Source organism: Gallus gallus, chromosome 4, assembly GCF_016699485.2.
Source record: "Gallus gallus isolate bGalGal1 chromosome 4, bGalGal1.mat.broiler.GRCg7b, whole genome shotgun sequence".
Classification (NCBI taxonomy): domain Eukaryota; kingdom Metazoa; phylum Chordata; class Aves; order Galliformes; family Phasianidae; genus Gallus; species Gallus gallus.
In genome coordinates, this window is record NC_052535.1 from 974196 (window position 1) to 997326 (window position 23131).

The 23131-nt window shown below is 57.9% G+C and overlaps 1 protein-coding gene across 3 annotated transcripts in view; it reads right to left on the reverse strand.

Annotated features, from left to right (window-relative positions):
- Positions 1-4936: 4936 nt before the first annotated feature.
- Positions 4937-23131, reverse strand: part of EFNB1 (ephrin B1) — a 48046-nt gene continuing 29851 nt past the window's right edge. For all 3 annotated transcript variants that reach the window (NM_205035.3, XM_015278195.4, XM_015278194.4), the window contains exons 3-5: positions 10500-10592; positions 9400-9528; positions 4937-8661 (exon numbers count right to left, since the gene is read on the reverse strand). In NM_205035.3, the coding sequence (NP_990366.2) occupies positions 8273-8661; positions 9400-9528; positions 10500-10592 (611 nt within the window). In that variant the 3' untranslated portion in view covers positions 4937-8272. The remainder of the gene's footprint in view (positions 8662-9399; positions 9529-10499; positions 10593-23131) is intronic.

Consider the following 23131-nt stretch of genomic DNA (forward strand, 5'->3'; position numbering starts at 1 on the left):
ATAATATAGGAAAGGAATCAATCTGAGTAGGCCCGGAGCAAAGGAGGAACGTTGCAGAAGGGAATGTCTTTGTCTCCAGAAGGATAAACAAACAAACACGCGCTCCGTGCAGCCAAGGAAAAGTTTATTTAGGGAAGAGAGTTATCTGTAAGAAAACGTTCTGCGCGGCTTAACCTGATCTGCGCGCTTTGTCTCCAAAGGCAAAGCCAAAATATTGTATTTAAGAAATGTCAAAGTGAGACATTTCTGCAGTTCTGAAAATCTGCTCTCTTGGCCACGAGTCCAGAATGTATGAATAGTTCAGCCCGGTCCAAAGCTGCATACTTCTGCAGAGTGAAGCGTCCGGCAGAAATGCTCCCACAGCTCTTTGGGGAACAGCAGCGCGCCTCGTGCGGCTGCTCAGCCACCTCCCGTCCCTCAGGGTGCTGCAGGGCATCCTGCTGGTCACACTGCCTGCAACTCACAGACCTCCATCTCCCAGCTTTTGCACCCCCCGTGCTAATGCGATGTCCCCGTGCATGCAGTTACGGTGCAGAGTGGCACAGCCAGCAGCCTCCTCCCTGCCCGCGCCGGAGGAGCAGCGTGCATGGCTGCACTCCCTGAAAGGCCCTTTCTCTCCCATTCACACCGACCACGCTGGGATTTGCTGTGCGCACAGCCGGCACTGCACGCATGCTCCTGGGTTGCCGGGGCACGGCCGGAGCACCCCAGCAAGGCAGGGAAGGGCTCGGGGCCAGGGAGCCTGGGCTCTGCCCCCGGGGAGCCGTTCCGTTGCGCTGAGGCGCAGGAGGGTCCCCAGCCCTCGGCCGCATCGTGGCTTCCGTGGTCCCTCCGCACCGCTCAGCAGCTCTGCCAAGGGCTCCCTTTTATTAAGAGCTAATTACCCCTCTATTAGTTTGGGGAAGGATAGCGCCGATGTTTGTAAAATCAGCATTCATTAACCCTTTCACCCCGGGCTGGGATTAATTTCCTGCTGACCCCGCTGGGCGATGCGCGCCCGACGGGAGCGCGGCCGCAGCGCAGACAGAGGGGCTTTGTTCGGCTCTGCTGCCTTGTTGACGCAGGATCACCTTACGCCGAGCGCTCCAGCCCCGCGGCCGCTTCCAAGAGCAGCACAGCCCAGCAGGCAGCGGGGGCTGCTGGGGGCCGGGCAGGGCGAGGGGCGGCGGTGGGAGGCACCCAGTCCTGTGCGCGGCCGTATCCGACCGGGACGGACGTGCTGCTCCGTTTACAGCACGGCTCTGCCGTCCCTCCATCCAGAGTTCCTCCCCAGGCTTGCTTGTTAAGCTCGTAATTAATGGCCGACGCTTGATTGCGTGGAGCAGCAGGAAGCTGAAGTTCGCCACGCGGCACTCTCCCAGGCTGCTTTTGCGCTTAGAGCCAAAGCGGGGATGGACGGAGCTCACCTGCGTGCCAGCTGGGTGCCGCTGCCTGGAGCCAGCTGAGCCGGCACCGGCCGATGTCGCGTCACTCAAATCGGGGCGCCCAGGGGATGGCACCGCTGTCCCCCAGGGATGCGCGTGCCCCGGCTGTCCCCGCTCCCATCTCACCGCAGGCTGCGGCCGTGAGGCACCTGCCCACAGCGCGGGGCGGGAGGGCCTCCCGGCTCCTTCCTCTCATTAATGCAAAGGAAAATAAACCCCGCAGCCGGCTGCCTTTGTGCCGCTGGCTGCGGCCGACGTGCCGCTCGCCTGATCTTCTCGCAGACTTTTCCTGCGTCCCTCCCATCGTCCCGCAGCTCCCGCAGTGGGGCCGACTCCCCGTGCCCTGCCCCAGCCCCGGCCCTCTGCCTCCCTCCCGGTGCTGCTGTCTCCACCGTCCCCCAGCACGGGGCTTTGCTCTGCCCGGGCCCGGCTCCCGTTGGCTGTGGCACAGCGGAGAGCAGAGCCGTCCCGAGCCGCTTCCTCTGCAGCCGCCGTCTCTCTTTTCCTTCTGGCTCAGCTGCGTTACAATGACCCCTGAGCCAGAACCAGAGCCAATTTCCAGCCAGAACCTGGCGCTGGGCTCGCTCGGGGGGATTACACCAGGCTGCAGGAATTGGGAGGGGGAAAGCCCGGCTGAAAGCAGAGCCCCGGCCTTTCCCAAACCAAACAGACCAAGGTGACCCTGGGGACGGCGGCAGTGGCTCACGGCATCCTCAGGGGGCTGGGAGAAGCGTCGTGTGCACAGTTCCTGCCACAACCCCCCGGGCACGTCCACCCCGCAGAGCACAGTGCTCTGGGGACAGGTCCTGGTGCACAACAAGTGACTGCACCACGCAGAGCACGCTGGCAGGACCCCCCTGCTCACAGCACTGACATCTCCCATTTACCTCTCGTCCACAGTCACGACTAGAAAAAAGGAAAAGCTCTCAGTTTCCTTCGGGCTCTGCTCCAGCAGCCGGGAGACCCCCTCAAAGTGTTTTGTTTCAGTAACATTAAAACCTTGCACATAATTAATTTACATTTGCTGCAGAGTAATACTCGCATTCGTTCCTTTTTTGCACGAATGACGAACTACTGGATTTGCCCTCAGACTGCTGCTTTGCTGGGCCTCACCTCGCTGGAAGGAATCTCTCTCCCTCCTCCACTTCCCAGCTCCTTTTCTGGGCTCTCACCCTTGTTCCAGCCTGACGGAACAGGCCGGTTGTTCCCCTCTCTGCTGCCCCTCTCCTGCACCAGAGCCGGCACCTGAGCTCCAAACCCATGTGCACCGTGCCCACTTCCACAGCAGGACACACAGACACAGCAGGGAAGACGGATGTGGGGACAGCAGCAGCCCCCCCACGGGCCAAGCACTCCTGCCTTGTGCACAGCTTTGTGCAGAGCTTTGTGCAGAGCTCAGCGCAGAACAATCCAACAGCAGTGCCCAGCCCTGGGACACAGACTGTCCCATGGGAACCACCCTACTGCTGTCCTGCAGCCTCCGCAGTGGGTCTGTGCCAAGCAGCCCATGGAGCCCTACACTTACTGCTCCCATTGCAGAGCCCGTGGGACCTGCTGCATACCACGGCCCTAATGGATCTTCCAGGACCCTCCTGGTGTGAGCACAGGAGCCAGGTGCAGCCGGGCTGGTGTGCGGCACGAGGCTGCAGTGTGGGAAAAGCCATAGCCCCGACCAGGGGAACCTGTTAGTTATTTCAGATGTACTACAGGGAAAACAAGGATAAACCTCCCCATCCTTGCTGTGGCAGCTGGCCCGGCCAAGTTTTATTAAGAGGGATTGCAGCTCCGCAGCCCCGTCCAGGCGGGGTCTGCAGAGGGGATGCTCCCTGAGCACGCTGCTGTGTCTGCCCAGATCCTGGCGCACACCACAGCAGGAAGTGCTGCATGCAGGTGGCATTGCTCAGCTGCAGATGTGCCCACACTGCCTGGCCCCTGCCCATGGCTCAGGGCGTGCAGACGCTGCCGGGCGCACGGAGCTGGCGGCCGATCGGGTGGGATCTGGCCAAGGGTGAGTTAATAAACTTGATAGAAAGTTCCTTTACATTTTATAATTAAAATAACTTCTCCAGGCCTGATGGATGTCCAAAAGCATCAGCGGCTGTAATGGGTTCTCCAGATCTGCAGGCTCACGGCAAGATGCTGCCAATCCCCCTGCACCAGCTGGCCTTGGGGAGCGCAGCCCGCACCTCCTCACTGTGCTGCAGCTGGGAGCAGGGATGCTCTGAGCAAAGACCTTCCTGTTGCCGCTGCTGGTGTTGGACAGGGCTGTGAGTGAAGGGAAGTGCGTCCCCGTGAAATACAGGATGATGCACCGTTGGGTCCGTCCTTGCTCTGTGCCCATGACCACGCAGGGTGGGACTTCAGCGGCTCTGTGCCATGCTCTGGGTGCTGTTGGTGCGCCCCCGTCCTGCAGCTCTGCCCCCCTGCTGGGTGCTGGGCTATAGGCAAGTCTCAACAGGCTGGGCACACACGGTTTCCCCCTTTGGCCATCAGGGCCCTGTGAAGCTGCTTAAAATTAAAAGCATTATTTAATTCACACCAGGATCAAAGCACATGGAGGAGCGGGATTTCAGAGCAACAAACCACATATGAGCCCACATGTCACACCCCAGGACCTGCTTTCCCCCTGACCCCAGGCCCAGGCAGTCCCTGCCCACTGCTGGCACAGTACTGCAGACCCACCTGCTGCTTTGATCTCCCTGTCCCACCTCGTCCAACACCCTCTGCACATCTGCCAAGGGGAAGTTCCTCCTCCATTCTCTTTTAGTGCCCTAAACTCTTTTTTCCCAAGACCCCACCAACCCAACCCATCCCCTCAGCCATCACAGCAGCACCATATGGAACAGTCCAGCACCCGCAGCGCACACGAGGTCTGCAATAGGCACAGTCTCGGCTCTGCTGTACACTTTCAGAGCAGCTGTTGGGCAAACAGAGGAGCACCAGCCCTGCTCCTGCCCTGGGCTCCCTGGGTTCCCCATGGAGGCGGCTCATGGACACCAGCACACACCCTACATCCTCCATCCTGCACCCCCCACCTCACACCCCATATCCCACAACCACAGCAGCCACCCCTCACACGGTGCTCCATGGCGTGCCAAGTGCCACATTACAGCAGGTTATAAAGAGCCGGAGCTATGGCCACGGTGGAGCCCATTTTGGAGCTGGTTAAAGCACCACCTGTTAAGGATTTATTGCCATCCCATTTCCTAAAACAACTTTTTAATAACTTATTAAATGAAGCTGCAACGAGGAATGGATAAAATACATCACCAGGAAGGGATGAACGCTCCTCCTCGGGGAGCAGACCCCAAGCCCCATCCCCATCTGTGGGTGCAGAGCTGCCCCATGGAACAGCACACACATGGCACCAAAATCCCTGCCATAGCACTCACCACACAGACGAACAGCTCCTGGCTAATGCCACGCTGCACTGTCCCGGCCCTTTGGAGCCAGGCTGAGAGATCAGAGCACAACCTTGGGGCAGCAAAAAAGCACACGGGAGACAGCCAAGGTTTCCATAGGAAAAAAACCTTTTATTTAACAATATATCAGGTTCCATCACGGCTCCATGGCGCTCAGCTGCCACAGAGCGGGTTACCGATGGCGATGATATGCTAGGGAGAGCCGGGAGAAGGCGAAAGGGAGAGAAAGGAGGGACATGACGAGAAGAAACAAAAGCCCACATTGTGAGGGGTACACGGGGCAGTGGCATCGCCCCCATCCCTGCGTGTGCCCGCAGGGAGCCCATGAAGGATGCTATGCAGGGGGTGCGCATGGGCACGGCTCTGAAATGCGGGAGCGGCGCAGGGTGCTGCTGTGCAGGGGCGCAGGTTTGGGGCCGCCCATTTGTTTCCCTCTGCGGATGCCATGCGGGTTTAAAGCACGGGCTCCTGGGGGCAGCTGGGACTCGGGGTGCCCAGGGCCATCAGCTGCACTGGGGACAGTGCCACCCCCTTCCTTGGGCTGCCCCCCGCCCATAAAAAGGGGCAGTGGGAAAAAGGGGCCCTGCAACAGCAGCAGCTCTGCAGGGCTGGAACAGCAGAGCAGGACCTCAGGACGCTGCATGGAGGTTTTGGGGTTGTTCTTCTATCCGCTTTTGAGGGCTTTTTAAAAAACCAGAGACGGATGGGATGCTCCTTTTGCTGACGTTGCACTTCCCAGCCCTCAGCCTGCGCTCAGCCCCTCCGCTCAGCACCCCTCCTGCAGGGGGCACGGGGAGCACTCTGCACAGCAGCACCCAGCACCCCCCGAGGGGCGCGGCGGGACCCCCGCACACCAGCACAGCCCCCGCGGGGGCTCCGGGGCGGACTGCAGTATGACAATGTTTTACACCCGTTCTCGTGGTTAAAGTTTTCTTTTTCTTTTTTTTTTTTTCCTTTTTTTTTTTTTTAAGTTCTCATTTGTTTTTTTTTTTTTTCTAAGAAAAAGCAACCAGAAAATAATTCAGAGTTTATACAAAACATCTTTACATTATTTCTTCCAAAAAAGACTACTATTTACACGAACCAAACAAAACAAAAAGGAAACAACAACGGGGGGAAGAAAAAAACCAAACCAAAATACCAGCAACCCAAACCCAAGCGCAGCGCTCAGCGGGCAGCAGAGAGGGATGCCCTGTGCCGGGCGCAGCACTGAGGGCTCAGCCAGACCCAAAAGCTCCGCTCCCCACTCCCTGCACACCTATTTACAAGGTCTGCCTATCACCATTTGCACCCCAGTGCCACCGCGGAGCTGCGCAGGGGGACGCGGCTGCTCGGTGACCGCCACGAGGATGCAGCCGTTGGCTTTTGGCATGGGGCTCCTTGCCCAGCCCTTCCCTCCATACATCACCTCCCTCCCTGCTGTCACGGCTCCTGGGGACCTCCGTATCATTTTTCTGGGGGGATTTGAGAGCTTTGTTTTCAATTATCATCTTTTTAAGACACAATTTATCGTGATGGAGAGCGGAGCCCATGCCCTGGGGCAGCGCCGGCACAGCGCAGCATCTGCATAGACACCCGTAGGGGAAGGCAAAGGGCTGAGGGGGTCTGGAGGGTGTTCCGTGGGGAGGGTGAGGAGAAGGGATGCCCACAGAGGGGAGGGGAGTGGAGCTGGGGTCGCCCACGCTGCTCCATCCCGACCTCAAAACAACACAACCAAAGCAACACAAAGGAACGCTCCGCTCAGGACCACACTCCTGCCCCAGCCCCTCCCCGATGGCACCACGGGACTGCCCCCTCCTGCCACCCCCGGCCCTCTCCTCATCAAGGCACTTTGGCAGAGCAGCTCACTCACTCTTTGGGCACTTTGCAGCCTGGTTTGGGGCCGCAGGCACGTGCCCAGGGCAGGGCGAGAAGCGGGGCCGGGGGCACACGGCGGGCAGCAGCCCCCCCTCGCCCCACACTCACTCCCTGAGCAAAAGCAGCTACTTCTGAAAGGAAAAAGGAATGCAAGGGCTGAGACAGGCAGGGCACAGAGATGCCATCGCCGGCCCCAGTGTGCATCCAGGGTGGCAGAGAGCTGGGAGCATCCCACCAGGACAACCCACAGCTCAGCCCTTCCACTTCGGGGCATGAGATGGGCCGGGCAGTGGCACAGTGCGGTGTGATGGAGGGGCTGGATGCGCGCCCAGGGGTGCTGGGCTTGGGGAAACTGCATCAGTGGCTGTGGGATGGCTGCATGTGGAGCACTGAGCACTGTGGCACCGCAATACCTCCCCTGCAAACATGAGCCAGGGCACGATGGGGCTGGGGTGACAAGGAGGGGGTGAAGCTCCCCAAGGGCGAGCAGCCTTGCCTGGATGGATGGAAGGATGGATGGATGGATGGATGGATGGTGATCCAGACATCAGCTTGCTCCTGGCAACGTCCTGTACGATTGTTTTCCAGTTTTCCTTTCCAAGGAGAAGTGCTGCAGGGCTACACCTTGGGGCATCCTCAGCTCTGGAGCGGTGACAAGGGATGTGCTGCCAGCCCTGCCCTCCCTCCACCCCCAGCTGCTCCACATTTTGCTTCCAGCAGTCCCAGCCTGACGGGAACCTGCACGGAGCCTTCCTCTGCCCCGCGCTGCCCGGAGCCCTGGGCAGGAGGATGCCCTGGGGATGCCCAGGATTGTTGCTGCTCCACGGGCACGAGGAGCGCTCAGACCCCCACGCGCTGAATGCTTGAGACATCATCGGTGTGATTTTTTTTTCTTTCTTTCTTTTTATAAAGAGACTAAAACAAGAGTCAACAGCTACGAACACAAAAGTTTAAAACGGCAGCGGCGGATCTGCCTGTGCCAGCAGGACGGCGTGCTGGAAGGAGGCTGTGGCATGTGCCCAGGGCGGGGGGTCCCGCCACGACTCACAAAAATAAAAATGTTACAAAAAAATTAAAATAATTATAATAATAATAATAGTAGTAGTAGTAAATCGGGTTTGCCAGCTTCCTCCCTGCACAGTTCTCTGCGTCTCGGCACCTGGGCGAAGCATCCTCCTCCTCCCAGGGCTCCTCGCTGCTCCTCTCGGCATCCGTCGCAGCTCCCGGGCCCCTGCACGGGCACTTGGCGTGGAGGCGGCGAGGGGAAATCCCAAAGTGCAGAAGGGGAGGTGGGAGTCCGCGGGTGCCGGCGGCGTGCAGGCGGGCGCGGGAAGGCAGAGTGCGCGCTGCAGCCGCAGTCCGGAGCAGGAGAGGAGGATGCTGGCAGCTCACCCTCAAAGTCTTGGGATTACAAAAGCTGAGAACTACAAAACTAAATACAAAGGGGGAGAGGCAGCGCACGGGCGCCAGACCCCTGTGCTCCCGCGCCGTGCCGTGCCGTGGCCGGGCACGCTGCCTCCCGCTGCCGGCCCCACCGGGCGCTCCTGCGTGGCGTGCCCAGGCTGCTCCTCACACCTTGTAGTAAATGTTGGCTGGGCTCTGTGGGGGCATCTCCTGCACGATGTAGACGGGGTGCCCGTAGTCCCCGCTCACCTTCTCGTAGTGCGGGCAGTAGTTGTTCTCTGTAGTCCGTAAGGGGATGATGATGTCGCTGGGCTCTGAGCCGGCGTTCCCGCTGCATTTGGGGCTGGCCAAGGTGCTGAGGGACAAGGCTGCGGCCCGCTGCTGCGTGTGCTTCCGGTGCCGCTTGCGGATCTTGATCAGGAGGACGACGAGGAAGATGATGATGAGGATGAAGATGACGCAGCCCGCGCCGATGGCAGCGAAAACAGCGACTTTGGAGCTCAGGAACCCATCGCTGGGACCTTGGGTCTCCTGGCCGTTCTGGTTGACGGAACCTACGAGGAAGGGAGATGGGCATCAGTGTGAGCAGGTGGGCTCCCTGCCCTCCTTCCCCTGCCCCACACCGTGCACCTCACCCCATCCCCTCCCACCGGACCCAGCGCATGGCTCAGCTCTGGGCCGTGACCAGGGCGCACCCTGGAGCTCTGCACACAGTAATGATCTCGGGGTCTGGTGCCCAGAGCCCCGCAATATCCGATGACTGACCCCCACCTCCTGCTGACCCTGGCCCCGGCAGCTCCGGGCCCTCGAGGGGCGGTCGCTTGGCTGGCTGCGCTGCGGGAGAAGAAAAGAGCAACTTTTCCCAACTTCATCTGATTTCACTTTTCTCTCAGCAGGGTCAGGAACTCAGGAAACCACCTTCAAAGGGCTTTCACACTGGCTCGGTTCAAAAACTCAAGGACCTCAACTCCTCCAAAACCTCTCAGATGTACATGGAGGAACAGATGGGCAGCAGAGGGAGGAGGAGGACGAGCGTGCTGAAACAGCACTTCTCTGCTGCACTGCTGCCAGCACAGCCCAGAGCCGGGAAAACAGCCTGGGAGCTCTGCTCAGCAGCACCTCACTGAGCCACCGTGTGCAGAGCTGGGGTGTGAGACGCTGGGGGTACAGGGATGCAGCAGGTGCAGGGGTGCAGTGCCCAGCATCCTGCAGCACGCACGCCAAACTCAGCACGGAGCCAACCCACAGGCAGCACAGCCCCAGCCTGCACAGCACATTCCTGCAGAAGTTACCTGGCTTGCCGGGCTCCTCCACCGTGGGGACTTTGTGGCGTGGGCTCTGCGTCACAATCTTCACGGTGTTGTCTGCCTCCTTGCTGGGCCGACTTGTCGTCAGCTGCTCCGGGATCACCGCGTTTGGATCTGAGGGGAGGAGAGGCAATGGATAAGAAACCTCAAGTCAACCTTACCACAGCTGGCCACCCCAACACAGCCACTCTGCTGTGGCTTAAACGGATGAGAGCTGAGGCAAGCCCAATGGTAAGAGAACCTAGGCACAAGGATGCAGCCAGGGAGCATCCCTGCAGATGGGCTCCTCCTGGAAGAGGCATTAGGATGGAGGGTTTAGGGGAAGGTGCTTCCCATCCCCGTCCCACACCCAACATCCTTTCATGCTTTCTAACCCCCTGAGTGTGGGCTGCAGTGAGCTCCTTGCAGGGCAGCAGAAGGACCACGAAGGAAGGGAGGCTGCCAAGGCTGCAGCGCTTCTTCTTTTGTTTGTTATAAATATTGGCCCCAAAGTGAAAACAAAATAATGGGAAGCAGGCAGCAGGAGCTCTGCATCCACGGCAGGGCCAGCAGAGGCCTATGGCATGGATGGAGCTGGAGGCACTCGGCAGCCCAGGGAAGCAGAAACCCTGAAGCCCATTGAATCAACACTGAAAGTTGTCCATGCTCTCAACAGCAACTGGCCTGTCCTCATTGCCCCCAGAATCCAGAAACAACCACATGCTGGGGCTGGGGCCCTGGTTCAGCTTCCCAACCAAAAAGACAGGCTGCCGTAACACACAGCTGGGGGAAGCTGCATCAGGAAGCAAAGCCATCTGAGGACAACTTGCAGGTCTATGATGGTGGCTGGGCAGAAAGGGAAATGGGAAGGATTTTCAGCTCCTCTGTGGGTGTGGAGGGACGGTGAGCACCCCGGGAATGGCAGCCTGCTGCAAGCTGCAACTTATTTGCACAGAAACAGAACCAATTCAACCCGACAGCCTTAGCAAGGAACAAAGCAGCTCCTCACCCCTCAGCTCCCCTGGCTGCCTCGCTCAGACTTACTGCAGCCAGAAGCAGCCCTTCTCCTGCACCAGGCACTTGGGTGCCCCCACACCAGAACTCACCCTGCCCCACTTTCATGACGATCTTCATGGAGCGTGTCTGGCAGACCCCTCCTTCCCGGTTCTCCAGGCCATCCAGTGTCCCATTAGAGGTGGCTGTAAGGGTGAGAGGCGGGGGGTTACAGAGCTGTAAGGAACACGGAGTGCTGACAAGCTGGCTTTATTTAGCTCTCCCGTCCATGGCCAGTCCCCTTGGGCCAGCTTAGAACAACGCCAAGGAGCAGACAAAACGATGTGTACACCACTCTGCACATCTCCCACCCTACACAACCATCTCAGGGTGCTTTCTGTAAAGCAGCGTGAACACTGCCCACATATTCACCCATCGGGAGCCGTGCAGAGCACTCTCTGTGGCTCCAGGTTCCTCTGATTGCAGCACAGCACCCATCAGGTGTAGCACAAGAACATGAAGGGTTATTCCTCACCCGTGGCTGCCAGCAGCCAGCACTGGGCACGCCTCGCCCGGGGATGCTCGCAGCGGTGAGGATGTGATCCCTCCAGCTTCCCCCCGCCGCCACATCCACACAAGTGAGCCATTCTCAGTGCCTGAGCCCTCCTCCCCCTTTAATTCCTGGATAATTTCCTTTGCTCCTCGGTGTATAATAGGAACACATGCATATGCACAGTTTAAATTATACATATATAATTACACACTGTGCCTCAGTAAAGAATGTAAACTCAGAGCCCCAGTGGGCTCGAATGGCTTTAATTGCAGGGCAGAAGTCAGTTAAATTCACATTAACTTTTTTCTTTAGCCGGCACGGATTTTTTAAGCCTCCCTCCTGTGGGAACACAGCGAGCTGCATCCCCTTGCTCAGCACAGCAGGTACCCACAGCAGGATGGGGCACAGCAGGGGAAACCACCAAACCAGCCAGGTCAAGCATCCATTGGGCAGCCTTAAAATCACAGTCGTTCAGGTCAGAAAAGACCTCTCAGGTCACCAAACTCCAACCCATCCCACCATGCCCACTGACCATGTCCTTCCATGCCACATCCCTACTGTTCTGGAACACCTTGAGCCATGGTGACAGCACCAGGATGAGGAATGGGTAATGCTTTGCAGCAGGGCCAGGGCAGGTCTGAGAGCTGTGGGAGCTCTGATGCTGTCTCCCTGTAGGGCTGGAGCCCTCAGGAACACAGCTGAGCTTGCAACACGAGCTTGGACCATGCCAGGGCCAGGGCTGCATGCCCTCTGCTTGGTCCAAAACCCTCCCTGCAGTCCAACCTCAGTGAGTGTTTTGCTCATGAGAGCCAGCAGCCCATGGACAGAGCTGGACGTCCACACGTCGCTTTGACAGGAGCACTATCAGCTAAAATCTCAATGTAAACGTATGGGGAAAGCAGAGGAATGTCCCTCAGTGCCTGCATGAGCTCTTCCCGATTGGAGCTGAGTTCAGGCCCAAGCTCCAACAGCCCATAAAAACATCTGAGGGAGCTCATTCCTGCAGAACAGACAGCAGCTCTGCACTGTGAGGCCAGAGGCACCGTTTTTGGGGGTGAAATAAACCAAAATGTTCTATGTGCAGCTTCCCTGCCCAGCATCACACTGCACCAACACGAGCTGTTCCACACATATCTGGGGCTGCTCCATCTCTCACAGACCCCAATCCTGCATTTGGGAATGGGGCAACACCATCCCACAGCCAGGAGCCGGGCAGCACCTCCTGGGGACAGACCCATTTCCACCTGCTTCCAGCCCAAACTGCAGCCTACCCACACATCTCACTGCCTGGAGCATCACAGCATCCTGCTCCACACAGCTCCTGTACAGCCAGCAGGGCTGGGGAAACAGCACCGCAACCACTTCCACAGACCCCATGAGGTCTTATTTAGGTGATAACTAATGACAGCAACATGACCAAAAGAAAGCACGGCTGCAGTGCTGGAGATCTCGCAAAGATAAGAGCACGTGGCAGCAACGGGAGACGACCATTCCTCCAAAATAACTCCACAGACATGGCTTTCAGACACGACCAAAATATGAAATGTTCAAACAATATAAAAGAGTGCCAGATGGAGAATCACATGGATGGGCTGAAGAGGACACAGCTGAGCGTCCTTTCTCCCAAGCAGCGTGCAAGACTTTGTTGAAGGAGCCTCTTCTTATCCTGATCATAATAATTACGAGGAGAAAAAGTAGCTTTGAAAGGGGAGCCACAAAAAAAAAAAAAAAAAAAAAAAGCAGCAGCTACTTGAGGGAACATGAAAGGGGCAGCAAAAAGGGCGAAACGCTCCCAAAAACCATGGCTGTCATCTGCAGCGCTGCCTCTTGAAGCAGGCTTGAAACGAGGACGTGCACCCTCAGCTCCGGCTGTACCAAAATAGGCCACAGCCAAAGCACAGCCGGCGGTGCAGGCAGCACAGCCACATCCCAGTGACACAGCAGCACAGCTTCTGACAGGCTGTACGTGAGCAGTGAAGGGAGAGCGAGGGGCTGCTGCAGGGCTGTGGGCACAGGATGCAACGGTGAGAGCCTGTGCGCCCTGAGAAGTCCCCACACAGGTTAGCAGGGCTGCTGGAGAAGGGCAAGCAAGGAAATAAGGATATTCCGTGTGAAAAAGTCCTTTTGTCCAATGCACCTAAAATCCAGCTGGAACAAAGAGAGGAGGGCAGCTCGCAGGTGCACCACCAGGCGATGTGCATGCCTTGCTTCTCACTGAAGGTACATCAGCAGCCACGGGAGTGGGTCAGGAGCAGTGTGCAATCTGGGTAGCACCTTCTCAGCAATGACACGAAAGCTCACAGGTGATGTCCAGGTATTGCTGATAAGAGCTGCTAAGGCAGGTGTGGAGCTGTGGTGGCACTGCGCAGCACAGATTGTAAACAGCATCACCAAACACAAAGCAACGCATGGGAGAGAAAGGCTAAACACGTTTACTGCACAGCAGGTTCAGTGAGAAGATTATTGTTTGGGTGGGATGCTGGAGACAGCCAGTAACAGCAAGCACAGAAGTGACGCAGAGCCACACGTGGCACCAGGCAGGGTCAGACCCGCTGTCCCTCTGTGCACCACATCCCCACAGCACCACGGGGCTGCTGTAGGATGGAAGCAGCCCCAGGGCCTCAGGTGGCTCACAGGGCAGACCCCCAAAGCGATGCATGCAGCTGGGGAGATGCAGGGATGGGATGAGGCAGAGCTCACACCCCGGCAGTGCAGGCAGTGACAGGGCCGGGTACAGCAGCACCCAATGCAGAGCCACCTACCCACATCCTGGTGGGTCTGAGGGGATCCTGTAGGACCAGGAGAACAAAAGCAGCCTCCAGACAAATCACTTCTACTCGGGCTTAAAGACAGCGCAGCTCCCAGCCCAGAGAGCTATTAGATGCCTTTGCCTTAATGAAGCATTAAGCCTCAGGCTGCTGAGCGATGAGGATTTAACATTGATACTATTAACCATGTAATTGCTTGTCAATTTAGAAGAGATGCTCAGCCTGTGTGGAGCACAGGCAGGACCTCAGTGGGCTGACACCGCTCACCCCAGTCCTCGAGCACAGGACCCACCCAGCACCCAGCACCAGCCCATGGCACACCCCAAAGGATGGGTACGGACCTGCCATGGGGACGGGAGGGAACTCCAGCAGCACTCCCACTCTTGTCCCACTGCACTCCCGATGCATCCTCTCCACCTTCCTACCACTCCGCTTAGAGCTGCACCCTCGCTTTGTTTCCTCCACTAAAAATATTTCAGACAAGAGCTCGGTTTTGGCAAGTTGGAACCTCTGGAAGTAATACCTGGCAGCAGATAAAGGCAAGGGTCTCTTAAACGGTCAGCCTTGGACAGAGCGAGACGTTTGGTTTCTCTTCTGGATTCCCTCTAGCAGGACTCCGTTATGATTTGGGCCCCAAAGCACAATTAATGTGCTGAGACTGTAGCGAATCCAAGTCTCTTTCCTTTTATTATTCTTAATTACTCTTCCATCTGTGTACAACAGCCCCGCTGCAGGCCCAGCCAAGTACCGCATGGATACGGTGCGGCCGCTGGCCTGCAGCCCTCCCCTCGCCCCCAGAAGTGTCAAAGATTCAGGTTTCCACACTCTATCTCACAGCCTGCAGTGGTGCTCACAGCGGATTTCCCTTCCTTTCGGTGAGCCCCAAGCCCTGCACTCGGATTGCACACACCTCATGCACCTCTGGGTGCAGATCTGCAAACACACTCCAGGAAGGTTTACAACAAAAACAGCTCATGCCGCCCTCCCTGCCCTCCCGTCTCTCTAGTTGTTTTCTGCACCCTCACAGACCACGCTGTGGGTGCTGCATTGGTGCGTGTGCTGCAGTGGTGCTCAGCCCCATCCCGGAGCATCTGGCTCCCTCCTCCCCACTGGGGCCAGCACATCGCTGCAGGAGCACAGGGACGTTGCAGGAGCGCAGGGACAGTGCCAGCTCCCCCAGCAAGGAGACCGTGTGCTCAGTCACATGTGCTGCCTCGCAAGCCCTGGGGCACCAGCACACATTCCTGTTATGACCCCCATTACTTTATCCCCCCCCCACCCACACTGTAGGGAGTTGAGCCCCGCACGCAGCTCCCCGTGCCCCCCCCCACACCGGGGATGGAGCTGTCGGGCTGCCAGCGGGGCTGGGAGCCGCCTCCGATCCCAACAGCAGCTGCGCCGGGAAGGGGCCCTGCAGCCCCAGCAATGCGCACGCATCCAGGCCAGCCCTGGGCTGCTGCAGGAGGCACAGGGCTTGGGTTTCACTCAGCCGGCCAGCAGCCACTGAGCCCAGCCCTGCTCACAGCAGAGCCCACACTGACAGCAGAACTGGGGTCTGCTCCCCCCTCCCCAGCACCCCAGAGCTCGGAGACGCGCTGCAGCCCCCAGCACTGTCCTAACCCTAAGCTGAGTTCCAGGAGCAGCACTCCCTGTTCATTCCCTGCCTCCTCCTCTTTGCTTCTCGGGGTCCCACAAAGAGTGCTGAATAACGTGGGTGTTTGCCACAGAACGCACAAGCTGGGACTGTAAGAGCAGTGGGGCGCGAATCCTTCTCACTTCCCAGCACTGTTTGCTGCCCCCACTGCCACAACCCACACACACATCGCAGCTCCTCCAGCACCAACCCCAACAACAGCTGTGAACCACCAACAAAGGCGGCTCTTACGGCTTCACCTGGCACAGGCACAGTGCCGTGCAGAGCAGTGCACCGCCAACACAGCTCCACCAGCACAGCCGCGCTGCGGGGACCCGGCTGGCGGCACACGGCGGTGACACACAGCCCCAGCTGTCCCCCAGAAGGGAGGGGATGGCACAAAGCACCACTGACTGCAGCGGTGCATGCAGGGGGACGTGCAGAGCGCTGCCGCCCACCAGCAGCGAGCAGGCGGCCCTGCGTGTACCTGGCTACGTAAATACAGGCTGGGTAAATAAATAAACAAATGCATGTTGAAAATTAAATATACATACATAAATATATATTATATCTATAAATACATAAATAAACAAACTTGGCTGTGAGTAAATAAAACACTGAACCCAGCAGGAGGCCTCCCTGCAGCAGGGGCACTGGGGGCTCGTGGTGCCCCAGCCCTGTGCAAGCGCAGCAGCCAGAGCTGCCGTGCAGACGGACCCTGTGCTGCACCCATTGCCGGATGCCTGCAGAACTCACACCTTCCAGACGGAGCTTTTTTGCTCCAGCACATCGCTAGCACACTGCTTGGTGAATATCACCAGGCTCAGATACACCTGGGAAAACTTTAAGTGGTCGCACTGGGTCTGTCTGGGGCGAGGGAAGCTTTCTGCTGGTCAGGGCCAAGCCAACACCAGGACCAATGAAACACTTGGTTACCCCAACCCTTAGAGAGAGGCAGCTGTACCACAAAGCACAGCTCCAGCAGGGGTAGGTGAAAATGCACACCAACAGCCGGAACGGAACATGGGAGCAGCATCAGCCTGCAGAGCAGACACACACTGCTGGGCTCCCACCTTCCCTCACCCTCCTACACGCAAACCACAAACCAGGTAACACGCTCAGCGTGGCACAGGGAATTGTACGACAAAAGATTTGCTTTTCAGCATCCCGGCTGCACGGCCACCTGCCCAGCTCCTGGGAGCGGTGCTCTGCTGCTGCCTGCGGGCACAGACTGAGGGGCCAGGCAGAGAAAGATGCTTGAACACAAGTGATGACATCGAGAAAGTGACTTCCCAGAAAAGCAGCTTTTTGATGGAAAAATTATAATCAGCTCTAATTAGCACTGTAATTAAGAGTCACAGCCACGCAGCAGGTAACCTTGTCGGGGCCAGAAAGCACTGCTCAGTGCAGCAGCACCGCTCGGCTGCACGCTCTCCTGCATCCAACACACTGAGAGTCCACGTGGGATCGGGTCATAGAATGAAGCCTTTGTCCTACATCCATCCACCTCCTTCCAAAAAAAGGCAGCGTCAGGAGGAGAGAGACTTGCAGAGGCTCGGGGGCAGCTCTGAGCAGCAAGCTGCACGTCACAGGAAAAAAAGTGCCATGTAATTCTCCACCTGATGCTCTGCCAGAGTCATTTGTGGGCCCCGCTGGGACCCGGGCAGGAGGAAAGCACTTATTGAGTTTTAACAGGGTGTAAATCTCCTTGGTTAGGTAGCAAAACATCTGTGACTCCGACCAAGCAATCTGTCGCGGGGCCCCGAAGGACAGACGGACGGAGATGCACGGCTGCAGCGGGCTCAGCAGGGCTGCGTCAGCGCCGCCCGGATCCAGAGCAAAGCCAAAGCTATCAGGGAGCAGAGCGGCTGATTCATGCGCAGATGTGTTGGGAGCAGGATCTGCTGGGCTCGGCTGCGGCTGGGAGATGCAGAAGGTGGGAAGCAGCAGGGAGGGAGAGGGTTCGGGGCGTGCTGCAGGACAGCCCAGAGGAAAACACACACTCTACATGCACACCAGGAATCTGCTGGCAGCAGAGAGGTGTTACATGGGTGCAAACAGCCCTGCAGCTGGGATGAGACACAGCCCCAACCACCCTCCTGCTCCCAGCCCTGCTCTGGGACATGGGGCTGCTGCTTCCCTGAGCCATGGGAGACGGGTTCACGAGGCTCATCCCCAGCACACACCTGCTCGGTGGTCACAGCACTATGGAGGATGGGGCCCCACAGCCCTGTGCCAACGTGGCAAGCCAGGATCAAAGCACAGCGTCATCACACAGCAGCAAAACCATCACTCCTAGGGCAAAGTGACTTCAAACAGCAACACGAGCTCATCCTCCCCAGCAAGGCAAGCTCCGGGAGGTGAGCATGCAGCCGGGCAGCCCTCCGCCAGCACAGACAGGCCGGCCAAGAGGATTTCAAAACACAGACCATTAGAAATTAAAAGAAGATGGAAAGGAGCTACATATCGCAATTCATTCATGCCGGAGCCCAGCTTGCTTGCAGGGCTGCACGTCCCATGGAGCAGGTGGTGCAGCGCTTCCCAGAGCCTGCAGCACGGGCTCGGCTCGCAGAAGCACAGCAGAAGTGACACACGACACATTCCATGTGAGGACAGGTCAGAGCTAAGAGACGCTGGCGAGCCCACGGCAATGCAGAAAGTGCAGACAGCTCCTGCGGGGGCTGAGCTCCCCAGGAAAAGAAAGCATTTCTGGGCGGATCTCTATGCAGACAGGAGTTGGACTCGATGATCCTTACGGGTCCCTTCCATCTCTGGGTACTCTGTGATTCCATGAAAGCACTGCGGGTGTGCAGGCAGCAAAACGGAAAGCAGCACGAGGGGCTCAGGGAGCAGCAGCGATGTAAAACAAAGCGTGGCGCATCGGCTGCCTGCGCTTATCGGCTGCACACCCCCAGGCGTGCCCACACGCTGGGAGCTTGTTTCAAGCCATCCTCAAGCTGAAGGCTCCTGCAGCCTTTCAAGTGCCTTGGTAAAAACTCTCTCCCAAAGCAGCCACGCTTCGGTTTTCCCTATGGTACGGAGAAAGCACCGCTGAGGACAGGAGCCCTCCTGGCAACGCTGCGCTTCACCCCGAGGACCCCCCCGTGCTGCTGGCAGGGAGCTGGGCTCTCCAACAGGGCACAGCGGGCAGCAGCAGATCAAAGTGCCGGGCACTGCCCTCCCGGCCGGGCGCGGGGACGCGGGCCCTTTCTGATGGGGCTTTTCATCCCTATTAGCGCCGTGAAAGGCTGAGCCATGAGATCAGCTGCCAGGGGCTGCGCGGGGACAGAGCTGAGCCGAAAAGGTCAGGAGGGAGGAGGAGAAGAGAAAAGAGGCAGAGGCTTAAGGGACAGGGCTCAACAAAATCGCATTTACCGTGGTCACGGTCTTCAGACAAGCCTCCGAGACAAGGAACCGCGTGTTGTCTAAGGGCCATTATTTGGGTTTGACATGTCCAGCACAGGGGCTTTGAAGTTCTGAGTCAGGCTGGGCGAGAGCCTGCTCGTCCCCCACACCACTGCCACCTCCCGCGGGGACCCGAGCGGGGCATCCCCCACCACCCCATCACCCACAGACCTCCAGGACCTCCAGACTCGAGTTGGACAGCTCCGGGACCCCCAAAGTGGGGGACAGGTCTGGGACCCTCAGACCCACCAGCCAGGGAGGAGGAGCCCGTGCCCACAGCTCAGTTCCCAGAGCGTGTCCCTGCAGCCGTGTCGCAAGGGCAAGGAGGCTGCACAGCTGCAGCCCATTTGGGTGAAGCATGAGGAAGTTGGTTAATTGGGGTTTTATCAGCAGAAGTTCACAGCTCTCATCACGGCATCAAACAGCACTTTTGCTTTCAACTTGATTTCACCCAGCGAGTTGTGGGACGGGAGATGAGGAGCACATGAAAGCGGCCACATTCAAATGGGACCAGCAGGAAAGCAGCGGAGCACGTGGCTGGCGGGCACTCAGCACGGCCCCCCCAGCAGCACTGCAGCTGTGCACATAGGGGACAAGGGACAAGGAAGTACAGCAATGTGTCCCAAAAACAGGATAAAAAAAAAAAAAGAAGAGAATAAGAAAAGGAGGATTCTGGCATTTGGCAGCACACAGGTGACCCTCTTCTCCACATTAAAATTCAATCTAGAATAGAAATTGAAAAGTGCTGAGGAAGAAAGGCCCAGGGATGAGACCCACATCGCAGAGGCAGCAATGGCTGACAACAATAGCTCTTGCCAGGTTGGGTCTAATTGCATCTAAAAACAGAAATGCAAGACAAGGGGTTTAAGGGAACAGCCGGTGTAATGTATCTGGTCTTGCTGAATTCTGCTGCCAAAAAATGTTAGATTGGATTACAAACATTATTACATCAAAAATGGATTGAAGGGCTTAAAGACCAACAATCAACAGCAAACACATTCGGTCTGTGAAAAACGTATCTTCTGTGGCCTCCCTTCTACTTCAGCACTTTCAGCTGATGACCCTGCAGAGGATGGGCATTCAGCAGCTGCCTTCCCACTGCTCCCCTGGGTGGGGGGGCATACAGATCAGGCACAAGTCTGCCCAGGGTGCTCACATGGGGACATGGAGGAGGTGCACCCAAAAACCAGAGAGATGTTTCTGGACACGGGATGAGGTCACGCACAGAAGTGGAACAAATCACAGGAAACTGGAGCAGATAAGGCTGACATGAGGTATGGCCGGGTCTGAGACCCTGCAACAGACACCTCCGGGACCCACCAACAGCCCTACGACAGCACAACTCTGCAGTTCTCACCTCCTACAGCGTTTGCTCCTGCAAGCCCGCAAACTATCTGCTGCTTTGTTTGTAAGCACTCAGAGCCATCCCTCCCTCCCAGTACAGCCACGTACAAGCGACTGCTTCCTCACCAGCATCACCTAAACCCCCCCACACACAATGCAGCCTCACCGCTGACCCCGGGAATGGCAGCAGCACCCACATCCATACATGGGTCTGAAGGGAAAACCCACCCCAAGCCCTCCCCCAGCTGCTGGGCTCTGTGCTTAGGAAAGGAAGCCTCAGTGGGCAGGAAGCAAGAATTTGCTTTTGCTGGGTTCACCTTCCCATAGAGCAGAGCGGGAACTGCGCTGCAGAGAACCTCCCCCCTTCCCCATCACCAGGTGCCAACCAGACCCCAAAAGCAGGAGACCAAGAGCACAAGAACCCCCGGGCTGCCCTGAGCCCACACCTGCCGAGGAGCAATAATGGAAGCAAAGCACCAAATACCCAAACCGTGCCCCATCCCCGCAGCCCTGCCGAGCCTTTGTGACGGCCCCGCCGCACAGCCAGGAGCTCCTGCATCTCGTTCTTTATGAAAAGGCTTAGGGAGAGGAATCACCTTCCCCTGTCCAGCCGCGGGAGAAAAGATGCTTTTAATGAAAGCCTCCGGCTGGCATTGAGGGGCTCGGCGCAAGGATTCAGAGAGGATGGGGAGAGGTTACATTTGCTTTCAAAAGCCTTTTTCATCGCTAAAGCAGCCTAAGCCGAGGGCTGAGTGTCCCTCGGTGATAAAAGTGGCCCTAAACGAGGCTTGGCATATCCAACGTGACGCGGGGGAGTGGGGGGGGTGGCCCTGAATGGCAGGGATGGGACTCCGGGCGCTCGCAGCGGGGCTGGGACGGCACTTTCCTGCAGCCGCCCGCTGCCGTGTGCTGCATCCCCCGGCTTAGGGCCGGCCGGAGAAAGGGAAGAAAAATCCTTTTGTGTGCGCGGGCAGGCTGGGGGAACACAAAAAAAAGGAGGGAAAAAAAAAAAAAGAAAAAAAAAAAAAGACAACACGTGGGTGGTCTGCTCGGGAGACTTTTGACTTTGTTTTTTTGGCTATTTTATTTCTTGGCAGAAGGAGTTCCTGGGGCTGCTGGGCAGAGGCTACGGGCAGATCACAGGAGCATCCCCAGCCCACCCAGGGGCCAAAGAGCAGCGCACAGCAGCCGCCCGGCCCCCGCGCCGCCGGGGCTCGCTTCAAAGCACGGAGCAGTCAAGAGAAATTAAAGTCAGAAACGGTCGGAGCCGCACGGGCAGGGGGCACCGGGGGGGCACCGCGGCACCAGCACTGCTCCTGAGGTGGGGGCCGGGACATGGGGGGGGGGGGGGCAGCGGGAGTGCGACAGCCTCCAGATTCCCCAGTGCTCGGATGGAAACCAGATTTCAGTGCAAGCAGAGAGAAAACTGCTGCATGTGGGACAAGGTTCAATGTTCTGGTAGTGGAATAAAAATGCAGTTGCAGCCTTCGAACTCTGTAAGGAGAAAGGAAAACCAAGGCGAGAAATAATAACTAAAAAAAAAAAGAAGACTGCTCTCACACCAGCAGCCAGACAACACAAACACAAGCAGCTGAGGAGGTGGGATGATGGGTACAGGTGTGCTGGCAGCCCAGGTGCTCAGGGTTTGCAACAAGGAAACCCATGCACTTATCCTCCCTGGGGCTTCTATAGTCTCTGAGTGTTCTGGTGAATGCATTTGTCCTGCAAATGCAGCTGCAGAGGGTGCTGAGCTTGCTGCAACAGAGAGCCGCCAGGGGTAACGCTCGAGGTGCAGCGCAGGACTCACAGCAGCCCCACACACAGAGCAGCTCTTGCCCAAGCACTTCCTGGTGTTGTGTTGCCCCAAACACAAAAGGAAAACCTCTGACAGTGCTTTCAGGCCCTCTCCCCAGTTTCAGCCTGCTGCACAGAAAGCTCACAGCTGAACTCAGGCCTGCTTCAGCTGCAGACCTGTAAGGAGGCCTGACCCATCCCATCCCACAGCCACCGCGCTGCAGCCAGCCCTGGGTACACACAGTGAGCCAGGCAGGACCAGCGGGGGTGCGTGCAGCAGGAGGAGCTCATTGCTGCACCAGGTCCTCACACAGATGCAGCACCACGGGGCTGGGAGCAGGTGAGCAGAAGGGCCATTTTGGTGAGAAACTGCTACAATCCCTTTTGCACCATCCTGTGCTCAAGCCAAGCATTATAGAGAGCTGAGCAAATGTATGCTAAGGATCCAAGGGTGGGCTGAAATCTGACCTGCAGGAGCCCATTTGGCTGTTTCCTCAGTCCCAGGCTTAGTGAAATTACGCTGCAGTGAAAATAAAGCAATTTCCAACACCAGATAGGACAGCAGGGAGCTCTCGGGCTGGCAGCATCACCGCGGCACCTCCTGCCCCACAGCCCCGAGCTGGAGGATGCCCGTAGGATCCTGGCCATCCACCCTGACAGCAGAGAGCTCAGGCTAAAAATACCTCTCTGACCGACTCCAGTGCCCTAGCCTGCAGTCTCAGCTGACCCCTGTGCCAGGCTGCTTGTCGGGCTTGTCGGTGAGCCCACAGCACGTGACGGTGAGCGCAGGGGGCAAAGGGGCCTCCGTGCCCTTTCCCGGCTGCTGCACTGTGGGCTCGCACGCGATGTGAGCAGCCAAGCAGAAATCCCAAGGCATGGGGCAGAGGGAGAAGGAGGAGGCAGGCATCGCCCAGCACCACGAGGGGGGGGGCGATGCAGCCCCAGCAACGAGCTCACAGCCACCGCGGATGATGAGGATGCGCTGGTTGGTACCCATAGGTGCACCCCGTGCGCATCACCTGTGTGCCCAGAGGAAACTCAGCCTCCTTCCTTCTACAAAGCCACGTTACAGATGGAAACAACAACAGGCCAACGTGTAGGATTTTACAGCCACTTAGATCATAACAAGCTCCAGGAGCAACTCCCCAGGCTGCTTCCCATGGCAGGCAGCAAGGATGGCTGAGACACTTTGCACACCGTCAGCATCCCAGTGCCCTACAGGACGGCCCCGCAGCACTCCAGCCTCAC